The sequence below is a fragment of the Mus caroli genome, unplaced genomic scaffold, assembly GCF_978045245.1.
Source record: "Mus caroli unplaced genomic scaffold, Mus_caroli_1 scaffold_10, whole genome shotgun sequence".
Lineage (NCBI taxonomy): Eukaryota > Metazoa > Chordata > Mammalia > Rodentia > Muridae > Mus > Mus caroli.
The window spans coordinates 14,742,180-14,768,285 of record NW_028227265.1 but is presented as its reverse complement, the minus strand read 5'-3'; the positions used below and the strand labels follow the sequence as shown (position 1 = coordinate 14,768,285).

The following is a 26,106-nucleotide window of genomic DNA, read 5'->3' as shown; positions in this document are numbered from 1 at the left end:
GAGGAGAGGAGAGGAGAGGAGAGGAGAGGAGAGGAGAGGAGAGAAGAGAAGGGCGGGGGAGGGCTGGCCTGGGGTGAGTTGTGGTTTCCAGGTAGGCTTGGTTCATGGAAACAGGGTAGGACCACAGGGTTTCTTTACATTTCTCCACGAATGACAAAGAAATTCTCTTTCTTGCTGCAAGCTCCAGATTTATCTCTTTAACCATTGGATGGCAGGAATTCCCTAAAGGATACTGGGGCCATTACTTATTTTTCCCTTCCTTCCTCCTCTCTCTCTTTTAAAATGTATTTATTTCACTTTATGTGTAGGAATGCTTGCCTTACTGTCTTTACGCACACCATGTGAATGGCTGGTACCCACACTTGCCAGAAAAGGCATCAAATCCTAGGAACTGGAGTTACGGATGGTTGTGAGCCACCATGGGGGCGCTGGGAACTGGAACCTTGGTCCTCTGCAAGAGCTGCCAGTGTATCACTGGGCCATCTCTCCAGTCTCCAAGTAATTCTTAATGCTTTGTGGAGGAGTGACCGCAGGCTGTCAATTGCTTCTTATCTGCTAATTGACATTTGGATCAGAAAAAGATTCCTAGACGTGGAAAACATGGCTCCTGACTTTTTCTTTTTGGGTTTTTGTACTTTTTCTGTCTGTGGCTGTTTTCTTGCGGCGCTAGCAACCAGACCCAGCGCCTCATGCCTCTTGAGCAAGTGTTCCATTACTGGATAGCATCCCCAGCACATTTCTTCATTTTCTTGCCTTTTTCTTTCATATCTCTTCCACCCATCCAAGTCCTGAATCTTTCTGCAACTCTTTTCTCTGTAGTAAAACAGGGAAAGCAAAGTTTCTTTTCAGGAGGAAGTTCCTAGCTGTATTATTTTGCTCTTTTTTTTTCTTTTTAATGCATAGAGGCACATTAATAGGATAAGAATGTCTCATCAGGTCAGGGACCTAAGATGGGGCTGGCAATATGCATGTACCTCACTCATTTGGCACGTTTTCCCAAATCTTTAGAGATGCTAAAATATACTTCTAAAAAGTTCATATTTAAGAAGAAACTGAGGGAGCCACAAGCTGTGGGTATTTGTAAGGTACCCAGGCTCCAGAAATGTGACCTCAGGAAATGGAAGACCCCTTTTGCATGGTGAAATTTTATAATATGCTCACAAACCAACCCCTTAGAACATCCCCAGTTCTGCTCACTGCTTGGGATTGTGAACGGTTGCTCTCTTTATCAATAGCCAGTGTGGTAAAACATCAAATATCTGCTAGTAAACATCTGCATATAAAATACTAATCACAGAATTGGCCAGCATCAGACAGCTTATGAGGACTGTTTTCTTTTCTTTTCTTTTTTTTTAATCTAGTTCTATAACAGGGATGAGCAAACCTGTGCGAAGAAATCCAGCCCTGTAACTATGCTTGTAAATAAAGTTTTATTGAGACTTTGCCCACTCACTCATTGCCCATGTCTGCTTTTTGTATGCATGCTATTTGATGCTAAATAGTTGGGAGAGGCAGTGTAGCACACTAAAAGGTTTAGAATACTTCAGAGAAAATAATTTGCTGACCTGTGATCTAGTACACTGGCCAGTCAGAGGAAACGATAAATAAATAAATAAATAAATAAATAAATAAATAAATAAATAATAAATAAATAAATAACAACCAAAAACGACAACAAAACCCAACTCTGACCCACCAAATTATAGTGAGCACATAATTAGGCCAGTTCCTTTTCTTCTGCACACATGGAATTACATTCTAGTGTGAGTCTCTGTTATCCAACTTGGTTAACCCACAGCTTGGGGGTTGGAAGCAGGAGAGCATTTGAGGTTAGCTCCCACACCCTCCACCACAAAGCTGTAATTTAATGTTATGAACGAAATAGAAAGAAACAGTGAAGGGGATTGGAGAGAGAGAGAGAGAGAGAGAGATTAAGAATGAATGCAGGCTCAGTGGTTAAGCTCACTGACTGTGCTCCTAAAGGACCTGGGTACACTTCCTAGTACCCAAGTGGCAGTTCACAGCCCAGTCCCAGGGAATCTGATACCCTCCTCTCGCCTATTCTGGCACTGTATGCATGCTATGCGCAGACATATATTAAGGTCTAAGGAGAAAGTTCTGGTATGAAGAGAACATCCATCACCCGGGTATGAATTTAAAACGTCGAGCCCCAGAGGAGGGTGGCACAGTGGGGCTGGCTGTTTTCTTTGGTTTTCCTTAGGTACCACATGTACCAAGCCAGAGTTTAAGGTGGACAGCTCCGGGCTGCCCCGTGTCTCTAGGAGTGGGGGTGTTCTTCTTCCCACGAAGAGCGTATGTCTGATCCAGCCAAGGGGAGAGCGAAGAGGCTGCTTATAAATATTGAAGAACCCGTGTGCATGTGCACTCGTGCAAAGCCACTCTGAAGTGGCTTCTAATGGACATTTATAAGGTGGTGTCCCCCCACATCCCCTCCCTGTGCTAATGCTGTCTAGGATGCTCTTCAGAAAACATGTAGTCTGTAACTTAGCAGGCTTTTAACAGGATCCTACATGATTCATTCATCCCATTTGACTAGTCAGTGAGAGACAAGACTCCAGATCAAGCGAGGTATGAACAAGCCAAGCCCTTACCATCATGCTTCCAGAGCTGAACGGAAGGCCCCTCCCTTGCCTCTCCTGGGCCTTCTGTCTTTGTTGGTGTCCCAGACAGCCTTCCAGCAGCACCGTGTGAGGACTTGGTTTTCTAATGTAGTCCTTGCTAGGTGGTTGGAAAGTCTCAGACACCTAGAGGCCAACTTAACCCCCGGTCCCTCCCTCTTCTCCCCTCCCCTCCTTTTCTCAGGGTTTCTCAGCCTCTCTCATTCTCTCCGTCTTCCCTTCCCTCCTCACTCTTCCTTACCTTTGTTCTTCCTTTATCCTGCCTTTCTGTTAACCCATCCCAGCTGTAGGGATACCATTGTTGTGGAGAGTTGGCCGGCTCTAGTTAACAGCACTGTACCATACATCATCCTGGGCATTGTACACAACCACATCAAAGTCATCAAAAAGTACTACATTGGAAAGTTGAGACTTCAAAACTGAATATTCAAAGTATGTTTTATATGCGAAGACTATGAGGTAGGAAGAGGAAGAGGAAGAGTTCAGGAAATGCCGCCCCAGAGCCACTTATGAAGAGGTCTATTCCGTATGGCATAGAAATCAATCGCCTCCGTGAATTTAACAATGAAGTGAAGAGAAGCAGGCCTGTCACACGCCACAGGAGAGGAGAGCTGACCCGCTAACCAAACGACAACACCCAGTTCAGAGTTTTTCTCGGGAGAAAGCCCAAAGAGGTGAAAATTACCCACCCTCCTATGGGTCATTTACCCAAAAGGGTCACTCTTAGAGGGAGCAGGAGTAAGCTGGTTCAGAAATCCAGTTAAATATAGCTCATTAAAACAAAGGAGATACTGCGTAAGAACAGAGCCCCGTATAGTGATAGCCTTTAACATCAGAATGCAACATCTCTGTACAGAACAGTTGGCCACAAGACATCTTTGCTGTCTCTAATGAGTTTTTTGTTTGTTTGTTTTGTTTTGTTTTTATTACCTCACCTCACCTCATTTTCTAGTCAGAAGATAACATCATCGCTTTGTGTGGGTTTGCATGTAACTGTATCTAGATCCAAGCCTTGTAGGTGGTTGGAACTGGGTGATAGGTCATCATTGACTATTGTCCCTTGGATGAATGTCACGAACAGATGAACTTTGGCAGGGAAGAAAAGGGGAAGGATGTGAGGAAGTAATACCCTGGGGGGAGGGGGGAGTTTGCCTGTATCTATAGTGTTCATTTTTTAACGTTTAAATGCCATATTTGATGATCCTGCCCTCTGTCTCAAAACAGTATCTACAATGCTTCAGATACAATTGTATCTTTAATCTTTGCATTTGCAGCATTGTTTATTGTTAATTTTTTTTACACTTTTTCTTCCTCACTGTCTGTTGTGGAACAAACACTTTTGTTTCTTTCTCTCTCCTTTTTTTTTAACAGCTGATTACTTTTTTAAAAAAGTTAAGAAAATTCTTATTTTCAATTATGTATGTATGGGTGAGATTATGTGTGCATACATTCGGGTGCCTAAGAGGGTCAGGAACAATGGGTGCCCAGGAATTGGAGTTACAGGTGGTTGTGAGCCACCAAATGGGTCCTGGATCCGAATCCAGGTCCCTTTTCCTGAGCACTCGCTGCTCTGGTGGAAAACTCTGTGGGTGCAGCCCCTGTACGTAACCCTGAGCCGAGTTTCCGGTCCTGGTTACCTCTGAGCTAAATTCTGTTCTTTATCCTCTACAGTGTGAGTTTCATTCTTTCATGGGTCTTGTAGCCACGTGCACTGCTGATGTACTTTCTTGTAAGCCTTTTATAGTTTTCCTGACTATTCTCTCTCTCTGTCTCTCTCTGTCTCTCTGTCTCGTCTCTCTCTCTCTCTCTCTCTCTCTCTCTCTCTCTCTCTCTCTCTCTCTCACACACACACACACACACACACACACACACACACACACACTTTGCTCTCTCTCTCTGTGTTTTTTACTTCTAATTCTTAGACAAGGTACTGCTGGAGATCCAATGTTTCCTGCTTTGTGTTGCCTTTCGGAGACAGAGTCTCTTGCAGCCCAGGCCTTTCTAAAGTTACTATGTAGCTGTGATACTATGTAGCTGTGATGCTATGTAGCTGTGATACTATGTAGCTGTGATACTATGTAACTGTGATACTATGGAGCTGGGATTCTATGTAGCTGTGATACTATGTAGCTGTGATACTATGGAGCTGGGATTCTATGTAGCTGTGATACTATGTTGCTGAGAATGGCCTTGATTTTCTGAACCTACTGCCTCTTCCTGCCAGTGCTGAGATTACAAACATGCATCAGCACACGTGACCTGACTTTTTATTTTAGATTAGTTTTGGGATTTTTTTTGGGGAGGGGGGCAGGTCTGGGATTGAACCCATGGCCTTGAGCGTGCTAACGAAACACTTTCTCCTCCAGCTACACCCTGAGTCCAAAATGGCCAGCATCTCCAAATGTGCTGTCTGCTTCCCACGTTCAACAGTGTTTAGAAGGCTGCTCACTCCCTGAATCTCTGACCTCCTCTCTTTCTTTCCTTTGTCTCTCAGTTATTTTCAGTTTTTTAACTATTATTAATCATATTAGCTATAGTTACCATCATCTTTCATACATCTGGGTGCTCTGCTCTGAATAAAAGGGGCCAGCCAGCCCATGAAACTCAGCTCACCAATACCCAGTGCTCTCTGCCATTTATTTCTAGGTTTTAACTGAATGAGACACAGTGGGGCCAGGAGACTTCCTTTCACCTCTGTCCCCTTGCTCCAACCTCTCTACCACTGGGTATCCATTTCCACCCTGCTCTCTCCAGCCTCCCTACTTGAGGCCAGACCATGTGGCCTATGCGACAGAGGTGATTTGAATATGTTGACATTGCCTTTGTGCTCTGGCTCAGGGTTAATTTCAGAACTACCATGTAATTGAAAAGTGTGTGCTTAGGGCTCTTTTGCGTCATCAGCCTTGTTAACTGTTTGGTCTCAGGGCTCTGTTTTATCTACTTTATCTTTCCATCTCTAATGTGAATCGTACAAGCCTTCAAAGGGTGCAGATACTTCCGTGGTTTAAGGCTGTGTGCTTGACACATGCGAGTTCATGATTCTTCTTGACTAATTGTCTCTGTCTTTGCACACTGTCCCTTTTCATCTCCAGCGACTTTGGTTTTTTTGCTTAAAATTGGACTTTTATGTAATATTGCTGGATGAGCTCTTTTGGGTTTAAAGGATTTGTCAGTATTTTCCCTTGACCTCTCTATTTTCAGCCGTTTGGTATTTGTTTTACTCATGTAGCTTTGTTAGGTGACGAGAGTTGCTATACAAATAGTTTCCAGTGTGCTTGTTTGTTACAACACTGGGGTTTGAACCCAGTGCCCGACACATTTAAGCCAAGCCCCCTCCCAACTAAGTATTTCCACCTAGTTTTTAATATGCTCATAGTTTCATGCAGTGTTGGTTTCTTTGTAAGTTATATTACAGTATTTCCCAAATTCCCACTGGATGGAGGGGGATAAGAAGTACCGGGAATGTATATACTCAGGTTTTGAGGGTCTTGAAGGAACATACCCCACTTATTGATATTCTGTTTGCTGACTGTAAGTTTGTTGCTATGCTTGATCTTGGAGGGCCCTGGGTAGTCAGTCAAACTGAGGACCTTTGAAGTATGACATCAAGATTTGGTAGGCCGCCAGAATGCTGTATTCCAGTCTTCACACCCAGGGATGAACTTTTTGATTCCTTCCTCACACACAAAAGGTACATTAATTCTTTTCCCTCTAAGGCAGGAGGTCTTCATGTTCACACATGGCTCCTGTGAAGTTAAAAATCATGGCCACCCTTACTTCCACTTTGAGCAACAGACATGGAGAACGTCATACTGTCAGCGGGATCCGGTCCTATTTTGCAAAGAGAAGGCGATGCCCTGTTCAGTCACAGTCTGTGGTGGAATCCTGCAGTGGCTGGTGCAGGTCTTAGCAGCAGGAGCAATTTGCACCTAGTCCTCAGGGGAAGTGTCTTGTGGCTCATCCTGCTGGCCCCATCAGAACTGGGACTTTAGTCACAGTTAACTGAAGTCATACCCTGCCCAGTACAGAGTCGGGACTTAGAATAGAGTTTTAAGGCAGGACTAACTTTTTAAAAACTAAGTATGATTACTTGTTAATATGATGCAGATCTGTTTGTTCTCAGTCCGTGCATAGTTTCGTCGCTACTTCTAAAGTCTTTCCACAGCTCTTCAGTTTTCTCCCCATCATCCCTTCTTTTCTTCCCTTCTTCCTTTTTTCTCCTCAGTACCAACTCCCTCTAGGCTTTCTGGAGTAATGGACTTGATCTGAAAAGCAGCATCACTAATCTGATGTATGCACTGGGGTGAATTTATTTGAGTTAACTCCAAGCTTATAATGGGCAACTGTCTCTCAAAGACTTTTCCTGGCTGAGTCCACGCTGTCTGGCTTTCAGCTCTGCAATCCTTGGCTGTCATTTCTGCTTCGCAAGTTGAATACCCCACCTTCTCCCGGGCACATCTCTTTCCTGCTGACACCAGGGCACAGCCCATGCACACTGGCATTCCAGATGCCCCCTAGAACTTTGACCAAGTTACAACAGAGGATGGATAGAGGATGCCAGTAACTGACCCAGGCATCCTTCCCATGTGTGTCTCTGATGGACAGCTGGTTTGGGTCTGTTGATGAGTCTGGTGTCTATGTCCCCAGCAGCTCTGCTGGCTCCTAGGATCCCACTGCACTCCATATGCATTTTAAGGTAGGAGAACATTGACTTGAGGAGCACAGTTCATGTGAGGGTTAGGTCACGATTTGCTCTTAGCAGAAACCTACTTACCTCACCCTCCCTGCACTACTGGCTGAGGATATGGTGGCGCTGTTCCAACCACCCTCTTTACACCAGTCCCCCCTGTGGAGAAGAAGGCCCATCCTGGGGACCAGCTCGCTCTCTACATGTGGTGTATATTCTGAATAAAATGCGGAGCTGATTTGTGTTGCCTTCTGCCTTTTCGCACGTGAATTGAAATCTTCTCCAATTCTTATGACCCCTAACATACCTGTCCTTATTTCTGCATTTCTTCTCTATGACATTTTCTTTCTCTACTATTATTTGGATCTATCTGGGAGTAATTAAACTGTGTATCCTGGCACTCCCTGCATCAGACTCTCCGTGTTGATGCAGAAGGTAAAGGCTCTTTCCTTTCTCTCCCCTTCTTCTATTACCCTTGGAATTTAAACATAAACATCTAAGTCTTCTCTTACACTATACACAGTCATTTGACGGCTCCATCATTCTGATCACAGCAAGTTTGGACCTGGTGATTTAACAGTTCAGTGAAAATTCTCCTCTCCACAAAGCAAATCCCCCTTTTCACGTTATTTCTCTTCCTCACCCACCTTGTTTTTTGAGCGTAATTTATCTGATCTCATCACTCATCTAAAGGAGGTGCATATCTTGGCAATAACCTGACCTCAAACTCTCCTTTCACACGAGGGTTGTTTTAAGCACCGGACTCCTCTGTCTTTGGGAGTGTTTTGGTGGGGTCCTTTAAAAGGCTGCTGGGGCGATGTAGTTTTAAGCAGGAAACCTTGTTTCTTTCTGAATCCTGATTTTCAATCTCTCCTAGTTTATCTTTTAGAGTCTCTGCCTTGCTTCTGCAGAAATTCTGCACGATCTGTCTCTTTGGCTCTATCTGTAAATTTAACATAACTGCCGTGGCAACTCCTCCAGCATAATGATACCATGCCATGTTTACATCACACCCTGCATGCCCAGGCCTTATCCATCACCATGCAGGGTGAACAACCTCAGAGATGCCAGCCCTCATCCAGCCAGACTGAAACACTCAGGAGAGGCTGGATTATCGAAGGGCTGTGGGAAATGTGGGAAATGGCTACAGCCAGCATCATCAGCTACGTTTTAGTTCTGCCTCTTGATACCACCTCATCTGTGGTGCCATATTATATGCTCATTCATTCATTCCTCCATTCATTCATTCATTCTCAAAAGTCAAGCCAGTCCTGAAAACCGGCCCCGTGCCACTGATGGTATATCAAACATCAGGTAAAGATATAACACTGTAGCTTTTAATTTACGCTCTGTGTCAACATGGGTTATTGGATGTTTGAGTTTCTCTCAGAGCCCCTCCTTCAGTGTTTGTAGGGATGGAAGCTGCTAGTACCTCTTTGGAAAACACCCAACAAAACCTCTGACCTACAGCTTCTACTCAAGACATTTCCTGAGGCGGGATGGGCTTGCATAATGCTATGTGTATCTACTACAGCATTGCTTTCACCGGAAGAAATGAGAAACAGGATCACATTGTTCTTGACAAACACAACAGCTAGCACATACAGCAAGGTACTCATCGGCTGTTTAACACTTGAAATTATCAAGGCCATCTCCATACATGCCACACACTTGAGTCTTCACAGTAACTCCCCAGATGAGTTCTGACATTTGTATGTTTACAGAGGAGTGAGGGAAGACATGGAGAGTTTAATTTAAAAATTCAGGGGTCAAGGAGACTGCCCTGTCACTAAGTTGACCTTAGTTCAGATCTCTAGTACTCAATAAATAGTGAATGAATAAGTAACTAAGTAAGTAAACAAACAAACAAACAAACAAATAAAGTCAGCATTGTGATATGTCCAGGGCTGGCAATGAGAGGGTATGGTGACACGAGGGTCTCTGGAGATTGCAAGACACTTGGCATAGACCTCTGTCAGGATTGAAAAGAACGAGGGTGGAACTGTGCACTCTGACATGATCAGTTATCGACTGAGAACAGCAGAGCTGTGAACAGTGCTGAGCCACACCCCTTCATTAGTAAGGAAAGTCACAGACTACCTTTATATGTGTAGAAACATACATTCTGACAGAGTTTGAGATGGGCAGGTATTGGATTACATGTACCTTTTTAAAATTTATTTGACTTTATTTATTTATTTATTTATTTATTTATGCATTGGTGTGAGGGTGTCAGATCCCCTGGAACCGCAGTCACAGATAGTTGTAAGCTGCCATGTGAGTGCTGGGAATTGAACCTGGGTCCTCTGGAAGAGCTGCCAGGGCTCTTAACCACTGAACCATCTCTCCAGCCCACATGTACAGTCTCAATGCACTACCTTTGTAAGCACTAAAGGTACTTTTAAGCAGTTGAAGACTCTCCCCAAACCTGTACTGAACCTTGGTGTTGCTGGCACTGGGAGCCAGAAACTTCTTTGTCCCGTGAGTCAGACTTGCGCCTTATGGGCTGCTTGCTGCATCACAACTTCTATCCCTAGGTACCAGTCCACCTCTTCAAAATTGTGACAACCAGAAATACCCATGGGCATTGCTGGATGCTCAGGGCATACATAGATGGGTCCCTGATCAAGATCTGTGGTCAGATGACAATCATCCGCATCTATCACTGTCTGGGTCTCTTCATTCCAGTGTATGAAAGGGAGATGGTTCCCCCATGTCAGAGTCTTTTAACCCTGAAAATTCTTCAGGCAAGGTATAAGATTGTCTAAACCATGGCAGACAAGTCTTGATTGTTTTCTTTCCAATCAACTTCTTCACTTTTGGCCTGCCACTGGGTAACCAATGAGCCCCAGAACTCCACTGGGAACTGCGCACCTCTTTCTGAACTTAGACTGGGGTGAAGGTACTGACCTTTGTCCCTCCTATCAGAAAATTCCTCAAGGTGGGGGGTTCCGATGCTTAACTTTCATTAAGAACTCAGCTATTAAGTATGCAAAATATATAGACCGCTCCCGTTGAGAAAATAATTATACAGTAAATTAGCCAAATGTCCAGTATGCTGCCTTTTAAGCAACTCTTTGATGCTCCCAGTACTTACAGAAGATATAGAGCACGTTTATTAAGACTCTTCAACTGTGTATAAAGCTAGACCCGTCCAAAGTAATGGTGTCTGCTGAAGGAGTCTTTATCATATGAATTTACCTTCAGTCATCCATTATTTATCTCAGCTATTTTATATGCCATTATAATAAATATTATGACAGAGAAAGCTTTTATGCTTCAACTTATTGTACGACTCTGTACTTGCCTGCAATCCTTCAGGAATGTAACCATGTTTTACCTAGAGTTAACGTAAATCATCACTCACATTAGAATGAAACATTCACAGTGGGGGGGGGGGAAACAAGGCTCTTTCTTCAACTGCAAAGCGTAAATGCGCCCTCATGTTGTCTGCCAAACTCACAGGCCACTCAGTGCCCTGCCCTAAACTGTTTTCGAAGCTTCAAAGTGACTACATCACCGAGAGGGAAATTGGAAGGCTTTGGAATATTTTCTACTCTTTTGTTAGTTTCTGGCATGATAAGCATTTTTTTTAAAAAAAAAATCCAGAAATATTGCCAATTACTGTCTAAGCATTTTTAATAGTTTTGCTTTTACATAACTCTTAACTCAATACCAAATTAAATACAGTGCTCTCCAGCGTGAGTTCTTCTTGCAATTATCTATAGGGCATTGATAGAGTTATTTTATAAGCTGCGCTCCAGTAACGGGAAGTGAAATGTTCTGGCCTGTACACAGTGAAGAGGGACTTGTCATGGTTTTCTCATTAAGGATGTTTGTGTATTTTGGCAGGGGGGGACGCGTGGGTGTTTATGGGGAGCCTGGGAATGAGAGTTGATTGTGATGGTTGATTTCAAGGTTAGAAATGACAGACTCAGCCGCTCTCCTTCAAGATTTGCAGAGAAATCCAGGGTTCTGCCAAGGATCATTTTGGGTTACTTCCCAGTTTCAAAGTGTGCAATCATCATGAGAGTGCCCCCACCCCCAGTCCCAAGCATTCTCTTATTAGAAGCAAAATAGACAGCTGGCTATGGTACTACTCGCCTGTAATCCGGAACTAGGGAGGCCGGGGTAGGAGGAGCGGACTTTTAAAGCAAGCTTGGGCCACATGGCAAGACCCTCTCTCAAATAACCAGGGCAAATGGGAAGAAGCCACATACTGTATAGAGTAGTTAAAATGTATAGGGTCAGGAAAGAGATGCTACATGCTTCCTCTCCTGGCTGTTGGAGAGTACATTTATTGGCATCTGGTTTGTACTTTTAAGCCTGTCTTAGATCAGGCTGACTCCCCACCAAGGCCACTCCTGATGCTCGACTGGACTCACCTACCTGAGAGCTTCAGACATCACAAATCAATTCTAGCTTATTTTTTTCCTCATGCATTTTCCAGTGATGAGACTGCCATTCTTTGCCACCATTAACGTCCTTAAACAATATTGGAAAAAAAAAATCGGTGTTCCAAAGTCCTGCATAGAATATCGGTGAATTATTAATCTGGTTTGGTTAGATGCTGATTGTAGTTCTGTGAATAATGTCATGTCAATAATATGCTCGGCACCAGTATCCCTTGCCATTGTAAATGTGACAAGTCCTATTTAAGGTTGCAGAACATAAAACCAGGACTGAGAGTCTGTAAAGAAGGGCGAGAGCCGTCAGCATAATGCAATTAAGGCCCATTGGATTAGAAGTTGCAAGATGCCATTAGCAATAAGCTCTGAATGTAGATTATAGCTTTGCTTACAGTGGGTTTTTTTTTCCTCCCAGCAATAACGATGCTCTTGTAAATTCTAAGTGTGTAAAATAAATACAATATAAAGTAGACTCGAATGAGAATATATGGGTGTTATTAATTTCTTGGTAGCTTCCCCAAGCTGTGTGTTGAAAGGAAGCAGGGCCAGATTGCTGTGTGGTGTCCCCTATCTTAGCTGTCACCTGCCCGTTCCCACTGTGCCTCTTCGAAGTTCACCAGACTTTGTTTTGTCATCTATATAAACTGTGCACGTTAACATATACTGCATAGGGATTTTCACCTCACTGTCAAATGTAAGTGCAGCAGGGACTGTGTCTGGTTGCTACTCTTGCTGCTTTTATTGTCAAGTTGGTATCTTTACACGCGTGTTTCTTTTACAAGGATCCAGAAACAAACTCTCCCTGTTCTCCCAGGAGTGGGATGGGCAGAACTACCAACTCTGCTGCCACCTTGAAGCAATACTGCAAAGTTGTTCTTTCCTACTTGTCATAGTCAGTATCCCATTGCTGTGAAGAGTCCCCATGACCTCAGAAACTCCTATAAAGGAAAGCATTTAATTCGGGCTGGCTTAACAGCTTCAGAGAGGGAGTCCATTACTGTCATAGGGGAGAATGACCGTATGCAGGTAGATATGGTGATGGAGAGGAGCTGAGAGTTTTCCATCTGGAAAAGAACTCCATCTGGCAGCAGGAAGAGAGAGAGAGAGATACTGGGTCTGGCTTTGGCTTTTGAAACCTCAAAGCCTACCCCCATTGACACACTTCCTCCAACAAGGCCACACCTCCTACTCCTTTCAAATATGGACTTCCTCAGAGTCTGTGGGGGCCATTCTCATTCAAATCATCACTCAACAAGACAGGAAGTGTGGCCCACAATGGACAGAACATTCTGGGCATGTTAGAGGCCCAGCTCTGGGAGGCCACTGGAGGCCTCTGTATATCTCCATCCATTGTCTGCCATAGCCCTAAGCACTCCTGTTGTTTTATGTTTTTAACAGCATTTGTTTGTGCATTTGTGCGTTTGTTCAGGGTTGTCACAGTACAGGTGTGAAGGTCAGAGGACAGTGGGAGTCAGTTCTCTCTTTCCACCTCAGCTTGACCTTAGGAGTCATCCCTTGATGCCCTCCTCTTCTTGACTCTTACCATGATGGTCGTTTTAACAAATCATAACAGTGGAGAGCTGCTGTCTGCTGCAGCATTTGATGTGTTGATCATGCGGGCCAGGGTATGAGTCAGAATCCTTTGGTCCAGATGAATGGAGAGCACAGAGCCTATGAAATACAAGGATAATGTGTGGCACGCCCCTCCCCCAGGCTAGGCCAACACACCAAATACTGCTCATGCTGTAAGAGTGTCTGCTGTCTTTTTTGGTTGGTTGGTTGGTTGATTTTGATCCCCACCCCCAATATGTTTTGTTTTTGACTATTGACTTGTTTGGTTGGTTTGGTTTGGTTTTTTGTGTTTGTTTAATTTATTTTTTTCCGTTTCTGACCGCTATCCTTTTAGGTAGGTTTGACCATGAAATGTTCTCTTACTTTTTTGAGCCAGGGTTTCACAATGTGGTCCAGACTGGTCTCGAGCTCATGAGAAGAAGCTTCCAGCATGAGCCTCCTGAGTGTTGGGATTACTGGATGAGCCGCTGTGCTCAGCTTCCTGGAATTATTTCTGTTTCACTTCTAAGATTTTATTTTATGGGGCCCGTCTTTTGTCTGCCTCCGTGGGTAAGCAGACTCCGAGTAGGCGGGACTTCCTCTGATGTGCTGCACCGTTGAGAGAGGCACAGGACATGGCCTTCGTGGCAGTGCAGGCTTACAACACGCTGCTTTTGTCTATTTGATGATGGTGAGCTTGGCCTCAGTTGTTAGCAGGGGCCAGGAACCAGGCCAGGAACCTGGTAGTGGACCAGAGGAAAGAGGTGGGCTGCATGGACACTGTGGGCTATTGAAGCAAAAGGGAGGGAAATCGCCACTTAGTATGGACAGTGGCCCTTCCAGTTACTATCTGGGTGAAGTCACGGACTTCTTCTTCTCTCTGGACATGGGTAGATGGTTGTCAGGAGAAACAGATACACCGGAGCCTGGGCTTATGGGCAGCTTGCTGAGATTGCTGTTGTTGGCCAGTGAGGACCCATTCTTGTCAGTGAGAGGTGAGGCCATCTTGAGGGAGACAAGAGAGAAGTGCACAGCGACCGTGGTGACTCACATTTGTGAGCCGTTTCTCAGTGGTGATCTATGTTCACAGCCTGTTTCTCTGGATGGGTTCCATTCTACTTTACAACCTCAGTCCCCAATAAACAGCTGCCATCATTCCCACATTACCAAGGAGAAAGCTGGACGCCTCGGGAGAAGTATTTTTCCCAGCACTCCGGTGGCTTGATCCATGGTATAATGAAACCTTTACTGTTAGGAACATAGACTGACTGGGCTCGGAAAGGCATGTGTTTGTGACTTAGGGGAGGTTCAGTGGCTTCCGCCAGAGCCTCAAATCATGGATCAGCCTTCACGCAGGTGCTGTTGAATTCTTCCCCATGATAGTTATCGGAGTTAAGATTAGCAAAAGAAGTCTATAGTCACCATCATGCTACAGACTGTTATTGAAAATCAGTGGGCAGTGTGCTTCAACAGTTGCCTTCAAGTTCACGGTCGTAGCATTTTCTGATGGTCTTGTACCATGGCTTACATATGTAATAGACTTGTCTCCCCGTCTCAAAAGGCAAGTACCATTTATGCAGATTCTCAAGTCAAGGCAGCCTGAGGCCCAGTGCTGCTCTGAGTTCTGTTGTCAGTGCTGTGGGGTCTCACGGAGCTGTGAATCCAGGTCAGCCTGGCTCTGGCTTCTCTATTGAAAGTGACATCATGTTTCCAGCTTGCTATCTAAATACCTCATGCTGCTCCCCATCTGCTCGCTCTGGTTTTAGGCAGTATCACATGTAAGCCACACTTGGCTGATTTATACTCATGAAGTACCGGAGCACTGTGGCGTAACAGCCACCAGCAGTGCATTCGTGTGTACGTGGACAGCCTCATGATTCGTGGGCACAGATCCTAGAATGTCATAGTGAGCAGAAAAGAAGGCTTGTATCCTCAAGGTGTGTCTTTCCACTTCGACACCACCTCTATCTCAGAGAAACAGGGGAGGAGAGCGTGGGCTCTTGAATGATCTCCCTGGTTGAGCCCCACGTATTGGGACAAGCAGGATTCTTAGCTCTCTTGGAGTTTCCATCATGTAGTGGATGCCCCCCCTGGGTGGTTCAGCTTTAACATGTGGGGAAGGAGAAGCTATATGTATAATTTATAATCAATTAACATCTCGATTTTGCCACAGAAGCCAACTTGCATAGTAGTCTGATTATGTGAAACAGTAAAGATTTGGGGAAGTGAGGCATTGCATATTCTTAGCATGGAGTTCTTTCTGTTGACCAAAGATAGATAGGTAGGTAGAATGGTCAGACTGTACATAAATATGGAACCTATGGAAGACTTCCCTTCCCTCCCCTCCCCTCCCCTCCCCTCCCCTCCCCTCCCCTCCCCTCCCCTCCCCTCCCCTCCCCCCCCTCCCCTCCCCTCCCTTTCCCTCCCCTCCCTTCTCCTTCTCCTCCCCCCTTCTCCTATCCTTCTCCCTACTCCCCTCTCTTCTTCCCTCATTCCCTCCCTCCCTCCCCCCCTTCTTCTACCCATCTCCCCATCTCTTCCAGCTTCTATGCTCCTGCTTTGTAGTCAGGTCTGACATTTTACACACAGTCCTCCTGCCTCAGCCTCAGCCTCCTCAGAGTACTGGGCTTACTGCGTTTGACTCCACATCTGGCTGTGGGTACCAGTCCTGCATGTTTATTATGTTCATCATACTTGTTAAAATATTTTCTAGAATCGAAGTGAGTTTGAAGCAAGATTGGGGAGTTAGACGTGAGTTTCATGTCTGCCATCTCCATCCTCATCCTGGATCACCATTCTCCCCCTGGGCCCATGAGATTTACACTGCATTACATCTTGTAACCACTTCTCCGTCAATGCGGTGTGATTGTAAGCAATATCCTCCACTGTCCAGTGGAGCCCTCTTGAGGTCTTGTGTGTGGCCCATTGCACTGCCTGCTGTGGAGGCACCATTATGACAAAGTTGAACCTGGCTTTGCTAAATGTGAGCAGTGAAGGGCTTTTTTGCTGTGTTATAATGTGCTGATTCAGGGCCTGTTCCCTACAGCCCTTGATGGCCGATACAGAAGACCTTGCTGGTTATGCTAAGGAATTTGGAGATTTTGCTGGTCCATCTGAACTGCAAAAGGGTTTTTTTTTTTTTTTCAAGGATATTTTGCCAAAGTAGAGACCAGGCTTTGGCCAAACAAGGCTTTTCATGTTCTAGATGGCACATGCTAACTCAGCCACTTGTTAACAAAAGTACTGTTTTTGGTTTTCTTTTTATATGGCGATGGGTCGTTTCCAAATCTTGAATGTGGTGATGATTCTATGAATTGTTACATTGTTCTCTTGTTTTCTATTGCTGTGATAAAGACACAAACGCAACTTTGGAAGGAAGGGATTGACTTACGTGTCTTGATTATAGTCCATTGCTGATGGTAGGCAAGGCAGGAACTCAAGCAGGGCAGTAATCTGGAGGCAGGAACTGAAGCATAAACCATGGGGGAGTGCTGCTGACTGTCTTGCTCAGCTTCCTTTCTTATGCACCCAGGATCACCTGACCAGGGGATGGCGCCGCCCACAGTGGACTGGACTTTTCCACATCAATCAGTAATCAAGAAAATGCCCATAGGCCAGTCTGATGGAGACATTTTCTCAGTAATTGTTTCCTTTTCCCAGATGACCTTAGCTTATGTCAAGTTCACAAAAAAAAAAAGGCAAGCAAACACACACAGAAGGAAATGTCACATAATTTGACACAAATATAGACCAATCAAAGGAAAGAAAATGAATATATCTCCAAATTGGTAAAGAGAGAGAAAAAAACAACAAACCAAAACAAACAAAAAACAGAAAACAAATAAAACAGACAACTACAATGACTCTGAAATAATAATAAATTGTCGTATTGAGAGTGCTGAGATTTTTAGGTTTTGGTCGTGTACTATCACTAGTGTGATAGCACCACTATGGGGAGCTGGATGGAGAGACAGAACTTCTATACTAGTTTTGACCGTTTCTGTGACTCTGTCACTACTCCCAAATAAAAGCATATGCATTACACCTGCTCAGTGACATGTGGCCCACCCTAGATCAATCACTGACAGTCACCACCAATCAAGGCAGGAAATCTCACACTGGCAGGTTGGGCACCCTGCCTTCCCTCCCCTGATAACCCACAGCTCCACCCTTCAGAAATGAGTTCCATCTGCTGTCCGCTCTGCCAGGCTACTCCAGTCCCAGTTAGAATGCAAGCCACAGTCATCATTTTGATGAAGCTGCGAAGTTTACTAGGCAACCAGGAGGGCAAACTTCCTCCCCAGCCGAGGAGTGGACACACACCCCTACTCTAATTCCCAAAGGCGCACTCTTCCCCCCACCCCCAAGACCTCACTGAGTTGCACACAGTTTTTCAGAAGCAAGAAACCTGATACCCATGGCAAAGACCTCTGAATCTTCCTGTGAGGACCGGAGTCTCTATCCCCAGGAGCCTAGGAACCTGCAGCTTACAGATTAGTGGGGCGACCTCTCACTCCCCCTGTATAGATACGTCCTGGATTTGTTCTTATTAGCAATGGCAGCTCAGCAGTATATTTTGAAGAGTAAAAGTGTGTGTGAGGGGATGGGGACCAAAAGATGACCTAACGATTTTCAGTTACACATGGAGAGTAATGTGTGGGTCACTTGGCTTGGCCATTAGTTTCGTTGGATTGATTTGGGGTCATCATCTGGGAATGTTCTCCCTGTTTTATGGGGGAAAATATGTACATGTATTTTCATAATGTGTAGCATGCATATCCTTTGGGTTTTCCAGCAAGGCATGACGATTTTAATGAATGCCTGATTTTTCTTTGTATATAGTCACATTTCTATAGGATTCTGTGTATCTCAATGATTACCTTGCCCTGGGCAAAGGGAGATGGGATGCATGGGAGTTAGGGGCTGGGGTGGGCAGGGGCTGACAGTTTATCTGCTTGTTTAAAGGTCTGATCAAGCACTTAAGTGTTTATCATGAACAAGAACTTGGGGGAGTACAGGTCACCTGTCAACAGATTCTATATACCTAGCAGAATCCTTACCTATTGGATAAACACAAGTAAATAGAAAAGTGTGGGACTTAATTATCATTTCTGCAGTCTATTAAGATGCCACCCTGCAACAGAGATGGAAATATTCCCTACCACTCAGTATTTTTTACGGATTTATTTTAATTTGTGTGTGTGTGTGTGTGTGTGTGTGTGTGTGTGTGCGCGCGCACATGCATGCACACATGCGCACGTGCACTTGAACTGCAAGTGGGTATCTTTGGAGGCCAGAAAAGAGTATCAGGTCCTCTGGAGCTGGAGTTACATGTGGTTGTGAGCTTCCTAACATGAGTGCTGAGAACCAAACTCTGGTCTTTGAAGAAGAGCAACAAGTGCTCTTAACTGCTGAGCCATCTCCCCAGCCCTTTGCTGCTGTTATTTTTGATGGCAGATCTCTCACTGGCTTGGAGCTTCTGAGTAGACAACACAAGCTGATCAGCAAGTCCCAGACATCCTCCTGCCTCCACCTTTCTAGTTCTTGGATTGAGAGCATGTGCTACCACACCTGGTTTGTAATCATACATAGGTTCTAGTAATCAAACCAACATCCTCTTGCTTGCGTGGCAAGAAATTTCCTAACTGATATCTATCTCCCCAATCCTGCACTTGATTTATTTAGGAGTTAGAGCAACTTCTCACCAGGTTGCCTCCTTTGACCTTAATCTCACTCAGGTTTGGAAGTGTATGCCACTGCCCCTGGCTGGATTGTCTTTAAGGGTGATGCAAGTTCAGTTGACAGATTTCATAACCTGGGTTGAGTCTTTTGAGATTAGAACTGTCCATTGCATCGTGGCCAGGCTTGCTCTGGTGGCCTACCCATCCCCTAGTAGATGCTGCTCTTTGGAGCACATATTTAATGATACCATGAGCTAGAAGACACCTTCGAGCCTCTTCCGTGTGCTGAGTGAAGCCATGTGTAACCCCAGCCTAGAGATCCAGCTGAGTCCCTCCCATGCTCCCCGGACTTGGCAATAAAAGCTGTGTTCTTCCATTCATTCTGGTGATGTATAGTCTCTCTGGGCATCTAATATCAAACAGGGGAATTCCGACATGTTCCATAACGCATTTACTGTAACTTGATACCACGAACCATTCTTGCTGTTATTTATCATTTCTTTCTTATTTCCTTTCATTGCAGCACAAAGCCAAGGTGGAAGCAATGACCCTGGACCTGGCCGTGCTCCGTAGCGTGCAACATTTTGCCGAAGCATTCAAGGCCAAGAATGTGTGAGTGTTCCAGTTCGGGGATCATACATCACAATTCCTTCCTATTGTAATGTCTTTATCAGATGAACACCACCGGGAGAACACAAGACTGTAGTGCTGTCTTGGCACCAGAGGCTCATTTATATGTACTGTTAAGGTGGACCGTATTTTTTCTTGACTCTGAGTCACCCTCCTCATGAGATGTATCATCAATCTAATAACAGCTTCCCAGACCAAAAAGCAAGATTCGAAGGCATTATTAAAACTTGTAGGGCTGATGCACACCAGGGCAGTTTTCAGATGCGCCTTGTTAGAAACGCATTGCGTATCTATCAGAATCGAGGAAGAGCGTACCTCAAGGGCATCTGACAAGCTCACTTACTCTGTACTAATGGGGCTGAAACCCTGAGCATGCTGTCTTCTGGTGCTCTGCAAGCCTTTGATGCTCAGACATGGGGTGTGGATACAGCTCTGGTCACAGATGGGCCTTGTAAGACTTTCCAGCCTTTTCCAACTCCTGGGTACCCACAGTCCTGGTTGGATCTTACACCCACTGCATCTGCTGACATTGGAAATGAGGGAACGTTCTTCACCAACTCCTCAGATCCCCTTAGTGGAGGTGCAGTGGGGGTGGGGGTGGGCCCTATATACTGTTTCCCTCCAGCTGCCACTCCTCCCTACAGAGAAAGAAAGAAGAGAAATGAAGAAGAAAAAGAAAGAAGGGAGGAGGAGAGGAAGGGCATGAAGTGGAGACCCAGTCTCCACTCTAATAAAAGCAGTGGTGGCTAGCTATGTTACAATTATAGTATTTTGTTTCCAGGGTTTATTTTCATGGTTGCCTCTATAGGGCCAAGCAGCACCCCTGTCTCACTTAACACAGTGGCTTCAGTTTCATTAATAAATAACTAAGCTTAATTTTATTTTCCAATGAGGTGATGAGAGCGTGAGGATTAGGTTAATCCTAGCCCAGGTGGTGCCAAGGGGGAAAACAGTGTTGTGAGGGAGTCCAGGGAGCCTAAGATGGTTAGGGCTCAGATGAGGCCACGCTGACATCCCCTGAGCTGATGAGAGGTGTGGGGGAGGGATCTTCAACCAGGTATTCAAATGCTACTGTGTCACCTAGTTTCTAGTGCTGACTCCATTCTGGTCCTTTAGACCATCACAGCATTTGATCTTTGCTTAGCAAGCAAGTGGTCTTCCCCCCCATAGACAGAGCATCCTTGTCCAGGTGCTTTTATCGCTGCCACGTGAAGACCCTTTGGTGGCTCACAGGCACAGCTAGATCCACCACCCCCTCCAGTCTTGCCCATCAGAAGTGTGAGTCTCACTATGTGCTCTTTCCGGTGTCATGTCCTTAGTGGCAGCTCTCTCTTGCAAGAGCTCTCTGAGGGGCTGGAAGCCAGGAATAGCATCAATAGCATCGGCTTGCACATTTATTTATTCATCCTGTCCTCCATCATTTGTCCATTTACTTACCAGGCGTTTGCTGAGCACTTCCAAACTCCCAGCCATTCTTCTGGGAAGACAGTACTGGCCACCGGGAGCCAAGCGACCTCAGACAAGCCACAGCCTCAGTTCTAGAAGCTGTGTTTTATTACTGTCGCCAAATTCTCATCCCAGTATGCCTGTGGTTGTTGAGGGACAAAATTACTAACTATCCCAGCAGCAGAAGTAACAGCTCATTTTGGGGGGTCCAGCCAGGCACACACATTTAGGACACTTTACTCTCGCCTTCTGGTTCAGATCTGAAAGCATTCTTTCATGGTGGGCGTGACTATGTCCATTACACAGATGAGAAAGGTGAGGCTAGAAAGGTAAGGGAAGAGATGTATAGTCAACATTTGGTAGGTGGTGGGGCCAAGCCGCTATGTGCCCATCACACCACGATCCCTCCTAACTCCTCTGTGATGCTGTCTTTTGTTGTAAAGGTAACAGGGACTTGTACTCAGAGAACTAGTGAGATTATTAGGGCCACCCAGGAGTCGATGGCCAAAGGAACATGCCGTCCATTCTTACGCTTCCTTCCTTCCCTATTTGCACTGTTCTGATTGGGTACTGAAGTGAGCGTCTCGGCTGAAGAGAGCTGACAGCTTGATCACAGCCCCGTCCTCCATGCCTCAAAGCAGTCATTAGATTTTTATCCAGTAAGGAGCTCAGAAACCATCATGCCTGAGGGCCCTTTGCAGTCGCTGACCCAGACTCTCTCGGAGGGCAAGACCACCCATTTCACACTTAGTCTTTGATTTTTCCAGTACTCGATTGTTCGGGCCCAAGGGTGCTTTCCCTTCGAGCCTCTCCACGTTCTGCTCTCTCTGCATCTCTAAGAGTGGCGTAAGGGTCGCACCGCATAGAGAAATACTGCCCTACTGAAAATCTGTAAATAAAGAAGTGAGCAATTCTCCCCTCTTGACAGACTGCCAGTACCCAAGCTTCCCCTGCAAAGGCAGATGACAGCTCCATGCTAACTAACGGTCTCTGGATCGGGGAGCTGTCACAAGTGAATTTAAGTGCTGGTGACCGGGCTGCCAGAAAAACATGTGTAACTCCATTCTTATCACCGCCACCCATCTTCAGACATTAAAATTTCCTTGTGTGTAAAACATAATGACAAATGAAAGCAAGCCTCAGTTCAGAACCGGTTCTTTTTTTTTTTTTTTTTGGTGCAAGTTTGACCAAAGAGCCTCCCTGTGTACATTCCACGTGGACGCCCCATTATGCTCCTTTTAATAGATCTTTTCGGAGTGTGCACACAAGACCCTGGAATACCATCAGAAAGAAAGAAAGACAAATAAAAAAGGAAGGAAGGAAGGAAGGAAGGAAGGAAGGAAGGAAGGAAGGAAGGAAGGAAGGAAGGAAGGAGAAGGCAAAATACTAGTAGAAAATGCAGCCATCCACATAGGCTGCAGAGCTGGCCTCTCTCTGCCTCCGGGGACCCTGGGAATCAGCCACCGTACATCTTCCCTTTGGAGGCTGGGGTGGGGAGGCAAAGACTGTTGTGGTGTGAACAGGACTGGTGTCTGCTGCAGAAGCAGTAGGAGCTGACCAAAGGCTTTGTTCAGTCCACTCACGGTAGCAGACAGAACTCTTTCCCTGCCCTGTGTGTGCCTGTGTAAGTGTGGGTGTGCATGCACATTGGTGCATGTGGAGGGCAGAGGTTGACAAAGCATGTCTCCTGCAGTCACCTCCCCACTTAAGTTTGTTGTTGTTGTTGTTGTTTGGTTGTTTTTGGTTTGGGGGGGTTGTTTGTTTGTTTGTTTGTTTGTTTGTTTGACAGAGGGTCTCTTTACTGAACTCAGAGCAGGCCACTTGGCTCGGCTGGCCTCTTAGGATTCCTCCTATCCCTACTTTCTGAGATTATAGGTGTGTCTCCCTTTGTCTGGCTGCCACATGTGTGGTGGTTTGAGTGAGGATGCCCCCACCCCATGGGCTCCCGTTTGATGCTTGGTCCTCGGTAGAACTGTTTGGGAAGGATTAGGAGGTGTCCAGTTGAAGTTGTGTTGCCAGTGAAAGGCTTTGAGGTTTCAGAAGACTCAACAGTACCAGTGTGCTTTCTCGCTTTGTGCTTGTGAATTAAGATGGAGCTTCTCAGCTCTTGCTCCAGTGCCATGCCTGCCTTCCTGCCATGCCATGCCAACATGCCTCCCATCCTGATGATCATGGTCTTGGACTCTAACCCTCTGAAACTGTGAACCCCAAATAAAACTCGTTCTAATGTAAGTTGCCTCGGTCTCCGTGTCTTAGCACAATAATAGAAAAGTAACTTAGTTACTATGGACCTTGGGGGCTCAAACTCAGGTTCTTGTGCATGTGTAGCATCTACCTTACTGACAGCCATCTCTCTAGGCCCTGGACAAAACTCATGTGCGTGCACGCGCACGCGCGCGCGCACACACACACTCTGTTGGCCTCTTACAGTAACCCTAGGTTCTCATCATCTTCACTCAGTTTACCAAATCAGAAGTTCCAAGCACACGAGAGTCTAAGTCACTTTCCCTTTGAATCTTGTGTTAGGTAGAGAATTTGAGCCCAAGATTGTCTGCATCCAGACACAGAGAAGAAGTGGGACCATTTGCTATCACCGCTCTGCTGGGGTTCTGTGCAGACCGCCTGCCCAGTCTGCCTCCCCAAGTTGTTTGCATGCTGCCTGTTCATCTGGGTGGCCAGCTCGGGAACCTGGATCTGCTTCTAGACGTTTCTCCCCAGAGTTAGTGGTCGTGGTGGTCAGCCAGTATCTCTCAGGCTAAATTATTCTGGGCATTACTGGAAAGTTCCCAACCAAAGACTGTGGCAGTTTCCCACAGAGCTATATTTTTTTTTCTGAAGATATTTTTGTTTAAATTAGGATTCGGGAAGGGAGCCAGCCTCCACAGTGCTAGTAAGCAAGGGTTTCTGTCAGTGGGGAGCAGCTGGGGCGAGTCTCTTTCTGATAATCACTCAGGCTGGTCTTTGGGATGGCCTGTGACAGACTCCAAAGCCTCAGCTTCTTGGTGATGGGCTTCGTATCCACTTTCAATCTGACTGGAACTTCTTCATTTACCAGAATAGAAAGCCGACATCTTGGGGCCTAAAACAGCTCGTCGATCCAAGGACAGGACGTTCCAGAAGCGTGTTCTTTCTCACTAGAGTTCTGTCGTTCCCAATAAAACGGAAGGCTGTGCTCCAGTCCTTCAGTGTGAAAAGTTGAGACTGGCTTGCCATAAAGGACGTGGGTTCCTAGGAGTCCCTTGCCAGCCAGCTCTCATTGGCAGGGGCTTCATTCGTCCTGGAAGGGAACTGCAGTTGATAGAGGCTTTGTATTAATCGAGTTGTGCAATTCTGAAGGTTTCTAGAACGCCGTTTTTCATCACGGGTTTCTATTTCTCGTCTCAGCTTTCTGTCTTTGGGATAATTTAAATAAATTTGGCTCAATTTCACCAAGAAAATCATACTAAGATGTGTTTTATTTAAAGGTTAAAATAAAGGTTTTCTATCCTTATTAAATATTTGAGGAGAAAAATCTTTAGCAAAATTGTTTATTTTTACGTTCCACTAGATGACTTTCAGAACTGGAGCTTCTAACCCAGGATATTATATTCTTGGATCCATATTCTAGAGTTCTGTCTCCTTTCCATCTGTAGAAGTGGGTGGGCTATACATTATTAAAATAAAACCCAAATTTTGAGGGATAAATTACCCAGAAGACCAATGTGTAAATTATAGATTAATCTTCCCTTTTCTCCCTAGCTCAGCTTTGAGAGTAATGTTTTAGCCAACATTTCTGCATCCATCTTTGCTCAACGTGAGAAGTCCACCCTGTTCCATGCATGGGGGGGTGGCGAGGGGAGGTCCTGTTGCTTTGCTTTCTGCCCAGTGTGAACCCCAGGAAAGACAGCACAGAGCCTGGTTTTCCCTGCAGCTTATGCTCTTCATTCTGGTCTCTGTTAGGATGGTTCCAGCACGTTTTGACGAAGCCTACCCACTCATTGTTCTTCTACCCTATATATTTTCCAGCTTAAAACACAGAGAAACCACACTACAGGCCATTTAATAGATCTAGAAACACCAGAGAGGTAACAGCTCGTCTCTTACAAAATCTTTACTTTTTTTTTTTTTCCTACTTAGCTCTTTAGGTGAAAATCTTCTTACATGACATTAAATTACATTTCAAAAGAATATCATGCAGCAATCCTGTATCAAACAAACGAACAAACAAACAGCCTATGTCAATTAGTGCAGGATAAAGCAGGAATCAGCACATTTCCCTGTAAAGGGCCAGCAAGTGAATACTTTTTGAATGAACTCTCTTTGCAAGAACTCAGTTTTGCCTTCGTAGCATAGAAACAGCCGTGGGTAGTGTATTCAAATAAAACTTTAGTGTTAAAAGAACTGTGGGCAGTATGTATCAATAAAACTTTATTGACAGAACAACCATGAACAGCATACACCAATAAAACTTTACCTAGAAACATTCCATAGATAGACTTCTCTGTAGGGACACCATGTTAACCATGGGACAATAGCCCACAATCCCTCCTTTAGTATAAATAACAGGTTTTGGGACATCAGCTGCATTTAGATTTAAATTTCAGGTCTATTACAAGTTCCCCCCTTTTTAGGAAAGGGATCACGCGACTGGTTATGAAGGGCCGACACATAAAGCTAATCTTTTCGTGGTCAGCTTCATCATTCTGTAAAAGCTGCCTCAGGATACTTATGTGGGAGAAGGAGAAATTTGTGTAGAATGGTGTGCTGTACCATTTTCTGAGAAATACCTCTTTATGGGAAACACCCCGTGTCCAGGTAACACCCTGAATATCATTAAATAAGGAAGGTCCCGAAGCTGTAGTGGGAACTTGAAGGCATAGAATGATATTGGTGATGGCTGCTGTTTATCAGTTCTTAGTCTTATACAGCTAAGGGGTCAGAAGGCAAAAAGAACTGCAGCATCTCCCATTTGTACCCAGTTCAACAAATAATACATTTTACAGGTCAAGAGATTTAAGACTCCTTTTTAAGGTCCTCCTAGCCAACAGCTGGTAGGTGAGGCTAGATCTTAACCCCAAATCTCC

The 26,106-nt window shown here is 45.1% G+C and overlaps 1 protein-coding gene across 1 annotated transcript in view; it reads left to right on the top strand.

The window, feature by feature from the left end:
- The window catches only part of Wwox (WW domain containing oxidoreductase), a 922,964-nt gene that overhangs the window by 227,250 nt on the left and 669,608 nt on the right, over nucleotides 1–26,106 (top strand). Inside the window, exon 6 of the mRNA XM_021170653.2 lies at nucleotides 19,491–19,579. Coding sequence (XP_021026312.1) covers nucleotides 19,491–19,579 — 89 coding nt within the window. The remainder of the gene's footprint in view (nucleotides 1–19,490; nucleotides 19,580–26,106) is intronic.